This window comes from Macaca thibetana, chromosome 5, assembly GCF_024542745.1.
Source record: "Macaca thibetana thibetana isolate TM-01 chromosome 5, ASM2454274v1, whole genome shotgun sequence".
Taxonomy (NCBI): Eukaryota; Metazoa; Chordata; class Mammalia; order Primates; family Cercopithecidae; genus Macaca; species Macaca thibetana.
Window position 1 is genome coordinate 20,775,118 of NC_065582.1, and position 13,911 is coordinate 20,789,028.

General features: G+C 38.5%; 1 protein-coding gene across 1 annotated transcript in view; it reads left to right on the forward strand.

Moving 5' to 3' along the window:
- Positions 1–13,911, forward strand: part of SH3RF1 (SH3 domain containing ring finger 1) — a 176,716-nt gene that overhangs the window by 101,949 nt on the left and 60,856 nt on the right. The window contains exons 3-4 of the mRNA XM_050791728.1: positions 12,665–12,940; positions 13,774–13,869. Coding sequence (XP_050647685.1) covers positions 12,665–12,940; positions 13,774–13,869 — 372 coding nt within the window. The remainder of the gene's footprint in view (positions 1–12,664; positions 12,941–13,773; positions 13,870–13,911) is intronic.

Sequence of the window (13,911 nt, forward strand, 5' to 3'; positions counted from 1 at the left end):
GCTGCTGTGCCCAGTCTGTTGTTGTTTTTTTAGTGAAAAGACTTAATTATGTTTTAAAGACTTTGAGCCTACCCTATAGGGTTCACAGGATTGGTTTTATTTCCTTGTAATAAGTTTATTTCAAAGTAAGAAGATATTTTCCTGAAGTAATTATTTAATCCTTACTATGTAAGCTTCACATTTAATTGACTAGAAGGATGCTCCTTTGAAGAATAGTAACAGTAATACACACATATTATGTATTACTTTTTTGACAGCAAAAATAAGGAGATAAAAGGCAGCTTGGTTTGTCTGACCACGGCTGAGCTTGTTTCTACTTTTCCTAATGACATTGTAGAAGGTCGTGGCAGACTTTGGAGTATTGAAGCTGGCTTGATTTGATTCTGTAGGCAAATTCATATTCTCATTTCATTTTCTTTCCAAATGTCTCCTCTCTGCTCACTCTCTCATACCTCATCACTATCATTATTCTTGAGATTCCACCCCTAAGAAACAAAGAACAAAATCATCAAGCATAAACTTTTTCTCTCAAATGATTTGATTGCCAAAGAAATCATAGATTACTAGAGATCGTCAGTCATAGTCTGTCCCATTGCCTTTGGGCAGAACTAAACGTGTGAGACTGTTCATTTTTTTAAAGTCTCCAGTGAAAGAGATATCATAATCCATTGCAATATTTAACAACCCTCTCTGTCAGGAAATTCCTTTATCCACCTTAAATAATGCATGCATGAGTTTAAGCCTGTATTTTTTTCTTCAGCAAATTCAAATCAGACTTACTCTCTTTGTGTAAGACCTTTGCATGGTATTTGAAGACTTACTCTAGAATAACACTGCTGTACTAATACATCTCAGTTTCTACAGCTTTTCTGTCAATGTTTTCCAACACTTTTATCATCTTTATCGCTCTCTACTGAATATGCCACAGTTCTCTGTCCCTTTTGTTTATGGAATTCAGAATGTATCCTGGACATCTAGTGAGAGACTGACTGGTGCTAATATAGGGGTCAGATTCTAGCAGTGACAGTACATTATGTACAATCATTTCTGTTCTGTGATTTCCTTTTGGAAAAGTAGACATCTTTATGTGCATTAATCTCCATACCTCTGAACTTCAGATTTCTTGTTTTTCTCATTTTGCCGTTCTCTTGAATGCCAGTGTGGCTTGTTATTCATTGTGATAGTTTTGCTTTTGTTTTTGTTTTCAGAGGTGAGGTCTCACTCTGTTGTCAAGGCTGGAGTGCAGTTGCACAATCATAGCTCATTGCAACCTGGAGTTCTTGGGCTCAAGTGATTCTTCCACTTTAGCCTCCTGAGTGGCTGGGACTATAGGCCTGTCCCACCATGCCCAGCTAATTTATTTTTAATTTTATTTAGAGACTGGGACTCACTATTTTGTCTAGGCTGGTCTCGAACTTTTAGCCTCAAGATAGCCTACCATTGGCCTCCTAATGTTACCTTAATATCCTTTGGTATTGAGGCAAAATTGGTATGTGTGAATTACAGTTCTTAAGTGTGTGCTCTAATAGGTTTTGATACCTTTCTACACCAGGATAACTAACACCTCAGTCAAGATATAGAATATATTAATAGTCTCAGAAATTTCCCTCACACCTCTTCACTCATTTGCCCATCTCCTATGGGCAACTACTGTGATTTCTACCAAAACAGATTTGTTTCACCTATTTTTGAATATTTTATAAATTTAATTATATAGTATTCTTATTTTTTTCACATGTGTCATTAATTCATTTTTTGAAATAGTTGAATAGGATTGCATTTATTCCCCTGTTGATGGACATTTGGATTGTTTTCAGTTTTTGGTATTATAAATAGTGCTGTGATGAGCATTTTTGTACAAATCTGGGTGTGGATGTATATTTTTGTTTATCTTGGGTTAATATCTAAGAGGGGTAGATTGAAGAGTAAATGTACATATAACTTTATAAGAATTTTTCAAACAGTATTAGACCCCCCCACTAGCAATCTATGTAAATTCTAGTTGCTCCACATTTTTTAGAAAATTTTCTGTTGTCAGTCTTTAAATTTTAATCATTCTAAAGAATGCATTATAATATATCATTGTGGTTTTATTTTGCAGTTGCCTGATGGTGTTGAGTAACCTTCCATGGCTATACAAACATCTTCTTTTCAAGATGTGTATTCACATCTTTTGCCTGTTTTTATTTTTTAATTTTTAATTTTTTATTTTTATCAGTTACTTAATTAGGTTCTTAAGAAATTTAGAGCACCACTTTGTGAGGATAAATTTTGTTTGTCAGGGCAAACACAGATTACAGGTAGCCCTGGAGCTGAGGAATGGCTTTGATTTTTGTTAAGATTTATGAGTCCACAGCTTTCTGATCAGCCTTGCACTGCTCATTTCTCTTTTTCCATGTCGAAGATCTCACCTTCTTGGTATCTGGGCTTCTGCAGCTGCCTCTTCTTGAAGTAAGGATCAGTAAGATGTTTTGGGATTTTTACATTACTAATATCAATTTTGGTTGAGATGGCAATGACAAATTTCTGGTATGTTCTTCTAGAGAAACTCGATTGAGGACCAGAGGTCTAGTCACAAGTAACCAGCCAGTAGTCAGCTGCTCCAGGAAAACCATCCTCTTGCCTCTGTGGCACCCAGTGAGGATGATCAGAATGGTTCCTGGGGAGATGCTGGCTCACAGTTTCTCGCGTGGTGATTGAAGGGTTTTTGCTGTGGCTCAGCAGCTTTTGAGACACATCTTTAGTGAGGATAATATCTAGGCATTTTGCGAAGTTTAACCACCCAGGTTACCACCATTCTTCTCACAACCAACTGGTTTTGTAACAGTTGCAAGAACTTTCTCCTTCTTTTTCTTTTCAACCTTACATTTAGTGGATGAGTACTTCCTCTTGTACAAGGCACTTGGAATACATAGCAGATGGGGAACATCTGCCAGTTCCTCTAATAAGGATAGGATTTTGGCCACAGTGGGACTTCCCCTTCTTGGGGATTTTAGCCTTGAAGTTACCCCTTTTCACCTTACTACCAGCATCAGCCTTTTTGGCTTCAGGTTTCTTCTCTTTAGTATCCAGCTTCTCAACTTTTTCACCGCTATCTGGCAAGATGGGAAAGAGCTTTTGCCTGTTTTTATACCAAATTGTTTGTTGGTTAGTAGGAGTCATTTTAATTCTGGATTTGAGTCCTTTGTTTTATATATATATATTTTTTCCCCCCAATCTGTGGTTTACATTTTTATTTTCCTCACGTGTCTTTTGTTGTTTAACCTAATTTTTCAATTTTGATATAGTCAAATTTGTCAGCTTATGGTTAATTTAGGCTTTTTTTCCCTCCCTACACATCACTAAGATAATTTATTGTTTTCCCCTATAAAACTTACAGTTTTAGCTTTTATATTTGAGTCTGGGATTCATCTTAAATTAATTTTTGTATATGGTGTGAGGTAGGGGATCAAGATTCATCTCCCTCTATAACTTAGGGGCTCCTAGTTGTTCCGAAATAATCTTTTGAAAAGACTTTATTTTCCTCAGTTGAATTGCCTTGATGCTTTTGTCTAGTTGTTCATATGTGTGTAGGTCTGTTTCAATATTGCTTTAATTCTGAAACTATGGACTATCTTTTACATTTAACCTTATGTTTAAATTATATGAGCATCTTCTCTCCAAGATATTAATATAAACACTGGACAAAACTAAAAACAGGCAATTGAATTTCACTGAGGCCTTACCTGACTCCCCCTCTTTTTTTTCTCTGAGACAGAGTCTCGCTCTGTCAACTTGGCTGGAGTGCAGTGGCACAATATTGGACTATACAGGCATGAGCCACCATGCCTGGCTAGTTTTTTTTGTTTGTTTGTTTTTTGTTTTTTAAGAGATGGGGTTTCACCAGCTCACCCAGACTGGTTGTGAACTCCTGGCTTCAAGTGATCTGCCTGCCTCAGCCTCCCAAAGTGCTGGATTTGCAGGCATGAGCCACTGCATGTGGCTGTTATCCAGCCTCTTTAACACTAAAACATGTTCTCACACACTCCTCTCCCTTTGTATTTCTGAATCTCCCTACCTTCCTGGATTTCTGTAAGGATTAGATAAGATGCAAGCAGAATTCCTGGTACATGGTCATTCCTCCTTGTTTAGTCCTACGCCCCAGGGTGAGGTTGGAGGCCTAGGGCAGGGCAGTTGCAAGAGAAGGGCAGATTCTTTGCCAGGAATCTGTTTTTCAAATAGGTAGAAACTTGACCTTTTCCCAGGAAATAGTCCTCATCCTGTGATGAGTCCTCAAGATGGTAACTCAAGTTACCACAAGGAATTTTCCCAATAAATATTCCTGCTCTCTGCAAAATACTATTGTAATTATTAAACATGTGATGAAACAGAAAACAAATATTCAGGGCAATGAGTGACACGAACTTCTTGCATTTTACTTTAGTGACTGCATTCTCAATAGCTATTTTCCCTTGGAGAAATTCATAAAATTTGTTTTCTTTAATGATGTATCTGTCAGTTGGGTACTCCCTTTTTAAGGCCATCCGAGAGAAATGCTATATCAACTGCATGACTATTTCCTCATAACCGCCAAATGAGTTTATAAGGAAAATATTTATTTGCCATAGTTTGCTACATAATTCGTTTCACATTTTTCAAATGCCAGCCATTTGTTTAGTATAAGACACTCAACTACCCATTTCCAGAATGGACTATGTTTTAGTTCTAGTGTCTAGAACACAGTGAAGTTAATACCAATTCGCAGTGCTTGCTCACATTTCCTCAGGTTTTTCTGTAGCACTTTAGCGTGCCCCAGGTTTCCCAGCAGCCTAGGAAATGGTAATAAAAATGTGTCTTTCAGTATTTCTGTACCTCCCATGTCTCAGAATCAAGTGCCCACCACCTACTGTATACTTGGGAGGATAGTTTCAAAAAGATGGATTAGCAGTCTACCATTCATGAGGAGTTCCCAGAGACACATAAATACGTGTTTGTATATATTTTGCAATTTGTGTAAAGCTGTTGAGCCTGTCAGTAGAATCATCTTTTTAGTTGCTTTTCCTTTAGATGTGTTCTTTTTCCACTTTCCTGTCCACACCTTACCACTCAGTCCACTGGAGATAACTTTTGTTCTTTCATTTATTTATTCAGCAAGAATTTTTCACAGACGCTGAGGTAGGTACTCATGATACAAAGATGCATGACACGTAGTCCCAGGTCTCCAGGAGGTTACAGTCTAGCCGAAAGAAATAGGTTGTAAACTGAGTGAGATAAGGGCTGTGATAACAGTATTCATAAGGCACTCTAGGTGTACATAAAAAGAGCAGCACCTTCTCCAGACTTGGGTAGGGGAAGTTTGGGAGAAGCTTCCCCAAGAAGGCAATGCCTGGGCTGGATCCTGATGGACAAGTAGTGACTTTCACATCTGGGAAATAGAGACTGTCCTTTTGACCCACGCAAGAATCAGATCATTGATCTTGGCCTTATTTACACCTGATTCCAAACAACAAAAGCAGTCATCCTAGGCAGACATAAAAATCCAAATGAAAGAAATGCAGCATAATTGTCAGGTGCATGATGCATATACAAGGTAGGGAGGTGGAGGGAGAAATGGACTATTCTCGATGAATATTGGTGGAGGAGAGATGGCATGTATGAAGTTGGAGGTGATGACAGCAGACTGGATTGGTTGCTGAGGGTGGAAAATATGAGGTGGAACGGACAATCCAAATGGAGGGCCATAAACTCATGATGTAGACCATTAATGTGATTTAAGAGGTAATTGGGAACTATCTCAGATTGTAAAGACATAGGTGATGTGGACAAAACCGTGTTTCAGGAATTATCCTTGTTACTGTGGTTATAGTTTGCTGGTTTTCATCCTACCTACCTCTTTTTTCTCTCTTTTTTCTGCCTCCTAAATATAGGTATTTACTAAGCAATGCCCCTTAGCCCACTTTTCCTGCAACACTGTCTTTTAAACATGCTCCTGAGTGCCCCCTCAGGTTCTCCTGTACTTGTAGGAGAGGAAAATCCAGGAGGTGGGACAAAGGGATTTCAGTTTGTTCTCTATATTTTAGTTTCTAGAAAAAAACATTTAATGAAGAGTCTAATAGCATTTTTTCATTTTTAAGTTTGGAAAACTCTGTTCTTCATTTTTTTTTTCCTGGGTGTTTGAATATACTCTTGACTTCAGCTAAGTTCATTATGCAAATAATTAGTTAATGATGAGAGTGCAGCCCAGGGAAATTGGTAAGAAAGCTGCTTTATCTACTCTCCTTTATCTCTAGTTTTTTTCTTTTTCTCTCCCTCTACCTTGCCCCCGAAACCATTAATGCCCCCCCTCCCAAAACAGCAAGACTGCTGGAAACTATAATTGGCTGATTGCTGTTTGGTCAAGAGCTGAGTGAGACACTCCATTAGGGTTGGTGGATTGGATTGCAGGAACTGACTAAGGAGAGGATGGAGGGTGTGGAGCCCACAGCTGAGCATGAGCAGGGCAGCAGACAGCACAGAGTGTGTGCTGGGGAGCCACCAAGCACTAAAAAAGCCCAAAGGGTGGCCTTGGTCAGCCCACATTCTTGAGCTAGTATGGAACTGGAACCAGGTCTGGAATAAGGAGGGAGGCTGGCTGGCTGCAGAGTCTACTTCTGGAGAAAGCTAAAGAAAATGAGTATGCAAGAAAAGGGGACACTGGGATAGTAGAATAAGGGCAAAAGGAATACATGTGAATGAAGAAACACGTTTTGTCTTCATTTCTGTTTATTTGCAACTGCTATCCTCAAAGTGCTGGTAGATTTGATTAAAGTTAGTATGACTAGAAAATTTTATGTGGTGAATTTGGGGTAGGTAGGAGGTAGAAGATTAAGAAAATGATTGTCAGATAAAAATTCCCCAGCACAGTGCTTTCCAGAAATAAATGTTAAAGGAAAGAACAAATGAAAGATGGACGATTGTTGAATTATGGGATTCTCAGTCCCTTCTGATGTTACTTGGGAAGAATAAAACTTACAATATTCGTCTTGGCCGTCATTGAAGTTGAAATATTTCAAGTGATGGCCAAATCATATTTGAGTGATTGTCTGACGTAGATATCTTGAGAACAATACTTAGGAGTTATTAACTGTTAAAGAATCAATATTTTCATGAAATACTGTTATTATATCTTGACAGATATTTTACTTTGTAGGGAAAAACCAGCATGTTTTTTGTTATATGAAAGACATTCTTTTTTTTTTTTAACTTTTTTTTTCTGGGATGGAGTCTCACTCTGTTGCCCAGGCTGGAGTGCAGCAGCACCATCTTGGCTCACTGCAACCTCTACCTCCTGCCTCAGCCTCCCAAGTAGCTGGGACTGTAGGCGCACCACCACCATGCTAATTTTTGTACTTTTTATAGAGATGAGTTTTGCCATGTCATCCAGGCTGGTCTTGAACTCCCTAGACTCAAGTGATCCGCCGGCCTCAGCCTCCCAAAGTGCTGGGATTACAGGTGTGAGGCTACCGTGCCTGGCCCAAAAGACACTTTTTAAAAATTATTTCTTCCACCCATTTTTGTACTTTCTCTGTGTGGTACTTTCTACTACTGTGATTTCTTTGTGCCTCAGTTCTTTCTGGAAAGTTTCTGAAAGTCAAGTTAAAATCAGCCAGAGTTGATGCCAATTTAGATATAACTGAGTTATTAAATTATACACATTTTATAGCTGTTCCCACTACAAGAATATCTTCTAGATTTTCTTTTTAGTAGGTCATTGAATCTCTTTTACTTTATGGAGCAGTAAGAAATGCATGAAGGAATTTGAATTTAGAGAGGCTGTCTTGCATGTACATCTGGGTATTGGCATTTAGAGTCTATAAAATAAATTGGCAGTGAATGTTTTATTTACCTGTTAGAATCTCAGATCATCAAAGTAGCATTTTGCTAGATATATTGGAATAAAGCTGATGGTATGGAAATGGAAGTCTAAAGCATTTAATCAAAAATATTTATATGCAGATCACATGAGGATTTTAATATCGTAAAAGACAACCTGTATGTATGATTTGGAAACAAAAATTATTTGAAATGTAAAGCTGGCCCACTATCATAGTTATTTTTTTTAATGAACAATATAGTAGATGTTTATTGAAATGTATTTTTAGATGCAGAAGTATTGTAACAGTTTGCCTGTCTAAATTGCCAAGCTTTTTGATAAAGCTGGCAGTGTGAATGACAGCCGCAAACCCAAGGTTAGACTGCAGAGTCGGTTTCTCTTTGGCTTTCTTTCCTTTTAAACCTCCCTTTCATGTGTAGCCAAGTGAAAGTCTCCAAGTGAAATGTAAGCTCTGTGGATCCTTGGGGGCCTTGGCCTGATGAGAGGATACAGAAGAAAAGCAGCAGTTTGGAAAGCCTGCAGAAGGCTTGGAGGGCAGAGGGCCCAGTGATGACATGACTCTCAGACCTTTCGAAGGAGATGAATGAGAGGGCAGTGCCTCCATGGGCTCTGGACATATTTTATCCACAGAGTAGTCCTAGGCTATCAAACCAATTGTTTTGGCTTTATCTTTCAGATGTTGCAAAAGGAAAATGTGCTCTTTTATTGCTTTTCCAAATCGTTTAACCGTTTATCCTTAATCATCTGCAGTCTGTGTGGGAATAAGTCTTTCAAAGATCACTGAACTTTGCTTGATTTAAAATCAGAGTAGAATTCATTTTATTTAATGTGGGAAGCCTTCTTTTCAGAAACTTGACCCAAACTGGCTTTCTAGCCTCATAGAATTTAATTGAAAAAGAATACCATAGAAAAACACAGCCAGATGCACAAATGTTTGTTGATGGGTTAGATTGTCATAAGCTTTATGAGTCTTTGTGGTTACTGATCATTGAAACAATTTTAGCAGTCAAGATTTAGCAAGTGGGGATGAATTAATGAATTTTAAGTTGCATCATGGAAATGTAACCCTAGGCTAACCATAATGTTATCATAGTAAGCTTTCTCCTTGCCACTGGTCTATTCGAATACTTGATGATTTTGGGAACAAGTAATAGATTTGTTTTGTGGAAAAGTTAATAAGTCCATTAGGCCACTGGTGTGTGGAAGTGATCTGTAAAGAAATAAATTCTTTCAGTTCCCACATCAGCATATCACAAAAGAACCATATTGCAGGTCGTTTGGAATTTTACAGATCTCTTCAAGGAGCAGTTCAGAATGGTTTCTAAGAGTGCTAAATCTGTATCTTGGTGCATGAGTTTGGCTGGCATGGATTTGGACAGAGTGGGCCAAACAGAGCTAATTGAGGTGGGGAAAAAAATAGGCCATAATGGTGAATAGAGTTATTTGTCACTGAGTTTGTAATGGGATTTTCAATTAATTCATGCAGGCTTCCAATGCCTTACATTAGCCCTGTCAAGATGAACTACAGCCACATCTAAAATGCCATCCCCTATTAAACGGTGCATGTCAGTGAATTTGTAATTTCTTCTGTTCAACCAGAAGATGAATGGATTCTACTCAGAAAACAAATGTGTGCTTCAGAAATGCACATTTCAAAATCCTGAACACTTCCTAGGAGGAACATTCGTTGCATTGTTATATAGTGAATATGTATTAAAAATGTAATTGCTATGTGAATTCATCTGAAAGGGAAAGCATCCAGCTGTGGAGAGACAAATACATTGTCAGGTGCCCCATTTCACTGGTAAAGAGGCTTTTTATACTGGGTAATGACGATGATGACAATGATGATGGTTCACACGTGTAGCACGTACTGCCTACTGGGTCATTTAAGGTGTGGCTTATATACATGAATTCGCTAAATCCTCATAACAACCCAAATGAAGAAAGAGGCACAGAGAGTTAACCTGCCCCAAATCACACAGCTAGTAAGTGGGATTCACACCCTGCAATCTGGCTCTGGAGTTTGTGCTTCCAGCCAGTACCCTATACTGCCTGATTAGAGTCTTTTTAGCTATTGTACAAGAGTTTTAATACAGTACTTGCCAGTTCTCTCTCTCTCTATCTCTCTCTCTCTGTCTCTCGATTGCTGTGTTTTACTATTATTTCCTCAAACCTATTTTTGGAAATATTGTTGAGCTGTGATAACTAGCCTTGAAGAAATACATAATATAGTGGAGAATATAATGAGGCATCTATGAGGGTAGAGAAAAATTAGAATCCTTCTTTCCCCAGAGTTGGACACTAATGTAATGTGACCAAAGTACACAGCGTTGTGAATGACCAGAGTTCCTGGTGGGCATTTCCTTTCTGGGCACAGCAGAATTGCTTACAAGAGTAGGTCAAGGCAGGGTAACAGGAGTGACGCCATTAGAGGCCAGATCTTAAGACAGAGTCTGAAAGTCAGGGGTCACAGGAGGGTGTCATTACTCCTGGAAGGCTCAGCCCGTCTTCTCAGGACATTGGCCTCTCAGGGAAGTTCTAACTAACCAACTACAACATCGCATGGACAAGCCAAGGCAAGATGATTGCCAATAGCATTTTGAGAGCAATAATTAATATTCCTAAATAAATGTTTAGCAAAAGCAATTTGGCTTATAGGTAGTCCAGACTCTAAGTCTCTAAGTAGAAACCAAACTAATTTTTGAAAACTGTGTTATGAAGTTCTGTTGCCATCAAGGGTATAAAACTTTGATCCACTTTTTACAGGTTGGGGGGCAGACAATGATGTAAGTAATGCTAACTATATTGCTCTACTTCATTGGAAACATTAAACTTAAAAAATATTCAACTAGTTGAGGCCTGTGCTTTGCACATAGCTGCCTGCCTGCCTGCCCACTTCATGTTCATTTTCCACACTACTGCCAGACTGATCTGTCCGGCACATGGGACTTAAGTCTGTGCATTAAACACGTGAGTGACTTATCATTGCCAGAAGAATGTAGCAATCAAAACTCTTTCATATGTTTTACAAGACCCTCCATAAACTGGCCTCTGCCTACCTCTCCTTTACATTCCATAATTCTTATCCAGGAATACTGCATTCTTTATACTCCCCAGTCCCTCTGCACGTATGACTTCTTACCTCCAGGTCTTTGCTGGTGCTGTCCCCTCTGCCTGGAATGCCCTCACTTTTCTCTTTCATTCATTCACTCCAACCTTGACAACTAATTCCTGTGCATCCTTTAAGTCTTGGCTCATGTGTCACTTCCTCCAGGAAGTGTTTCATTTTCCTACTCACCAAACACCAGAGACCTATGTTCTTTGTCCCCATAAATGGTGTGCATATCTTTATCATTACATTTATTACACTGTATTATTATAGTTATTACTAACATCTTTTAAGAAAAGAACTGTCTTTTTCTTCCTTAAGTCGTCAGCACTAGCACATTGCCTGGTAAAAAGTAAAAGCTTGGGCCGGGTGCAATGGCTTATGCCTGTAATCCCAGCACTTTGGAAGGCTGAGGTGGGTGGATCATTTGAGGTCAGGAGTTTGAGACCAGCCTGGCCGACATGGTAAGACCCCATCTCTACTAAAAATGCAAAAATGAGCCAGGTGTGGTGGTGCATGCCTCCATTCCCAGCTACTTGGAAGGCTGAGGCATTAAAATCACGCGAACGCCGGAGGCGGAGGTTGCAGTGAGCCAAGATTGTACCACTGCACTCCAGCCTGGGCGACAGAGCGAGACTCTGTCTAAAAAAAAAAAAGTAAAAGCTTGATAAATGTTTTCTGGATGAGTGAATAAATAGAGACTCCAAAAGCAGGAGCCCTGTAATCTTGTTCAGGGAATTACTATAGACATGTTGGATTTGCCACTTATCTCCTGAATCAATGATAGGCAGCAGCGCCCAGAGAGGTCAAAGATCTTAAAGTGACAACTGATGCTCAAGATTGGGCACCGCCAATGCCATTGAAAAGTATCATATTAATCAGTTGATGACTAAATTGCACTGGTGGTTATGCACACGATTTTAAACTTGTCATTTAAAACAGTAATACCATGCAGGAACATTAAATTCCTCATCTCTTAGCTTATCAGCCTAACAATGTGCTCTCTTCCAGGAAAGAGCAAAGTTGAATGATTTTAGACTGTAAAAGACCACAGGTCTATACACTTACAGATTATAAACTTTGGGAGGGCAGGGACTGTGACTGACTCACTCACTGCTGTATCCAGACTCATGCACAGAGTAGACCCTCATTAAATACTCGTTGAGCTTATGAAAGAGTAAGACCTACTGCCCACATTAAAAGCAATATCAGGAAGAGATTTGCCCAAAAGCCAAACTCTGATTTTTATCAACCAAGCTTAAAAGCAGTTAGTAAATTAATAAATTTGGTTGAAATTTTTCCCTTCAGTGTTTATCATTTATCCTGATGAATAAAGTAGTTAATGTAGGAAGTTAAGCTTGTTTTTTATGAGTTCTTGAGAGGCAGACCTGGCAGTCATGCTTTCATATACGGATAACCTCGAAGAAACAAGGCAAAACGCCCACTAAGTTAAACTTAAGAATAGAAGCCTAAATCATGGCTGGTGCATGGGTATTGTACTGTTCTTATGTCACTATGGATAATTGTTTTGTGTTTTCTGTTTATTGATAACACATATATGTTGTTTTTGTATGAGATGTTCTTCAAGGGGTACAGTGTGGATTTGACCTTGACTTTAAAACAATGGCAATGCAGCTATATTTTCAGAGACATTTTAGGACCGTTATTTTATAAAAATTCATCCCTCTTTTTTTTTAAAGGGTATACCTCAGTTACCATGTGCCAAAGCATTATACAACTACGAAGGAAAAGAGCCTGGAGACCTTAAATTCAGCAAAGGTGACATCATCATTTTACGAAGACAAGTGGATGAAAATTGGTACCATGGGGAAGTCAATGGAATCCATGGCTTTTTCCCCACCAACTTTGTGCAGATTATTAAACCATTACCTCAGCCCCCACCTCAGTGCAAAGCACTTTATGACTTTGAAGTGAAAGACAAGGAAGCAGACAAAGATTGCCTTCCATTTGCAAAGGTAAAGGTAGAATGCACTTGTTTTCTGTTTGCCAGCTCTACCTCTGTACCCAGATACATAGAAATATGGCTTGTGTTGCCTTTTGTAAAAAAATACAATAGTTTTGTGTGAACTATCTCACCATGCTTCTGAAAATGCCTAGAAGCAGTCTTTAAGTCACAAGGAAGGTAATTTTATGCACAGACTTCTTATATGAAAGATTATTTTGGTTGATGCTCTATGTGGTATCATTTTCATATTTAGAGTCTGAATTTATTTCTAAGCCACTTTAAAGGGTGTATGCACCACTCAGGGATTTTAAAGTACTGAATTATGAATAACAAAATGAAATGTCATTACTTTCATATTTTATATGTAAATTTCTTTGCCTAAAAGCATACAGGAATATATCTGCCGAATTGATAAAATGGTTTGGAGTTTTAAGCAGAATATTATGATTTTTATGGAGAAAAGCGGTAGGATGTACATTTGAGTAGGCATTTGGTTTATTTTCAGAAAATGAGAAACATCTGAGAATCAATCTAAAACAGAAACTCAGGAGGCTAGGGTAGGTATCATTTGAGGTTGCAATTTGTAGATCTTAACAAAGTTAGTGGCCAGCTCCCTTGCATAGGAGTTGATAGCTTTATAACAGTTGGAAAGGACACCAGGTGGGCTGGTAGCTACCATTTAATTCATTAAAACATTTAATCCACGTACTAAAGATATGTCATAGCATTTTTATTCTTGTACTCTTTAAAACATGAGTCTCTTTATTGAAAAGGAAAATTAAATGATAAGCTTAATGGTACAGCTTAATGATCAGGTAGATTAATGATTTGCTGTTTCTTCAGGATGATGTTCTGACTGTGATCCGAAGAGTGGATGAAAACTGGGCTGAAGGAATGCTGGCAGACAAAATAGGAATATTTCCAATTTCATATGTTGAGGTAAGTTAATCTGTAGAAACTTGAACTGTGTTAATATTCAGC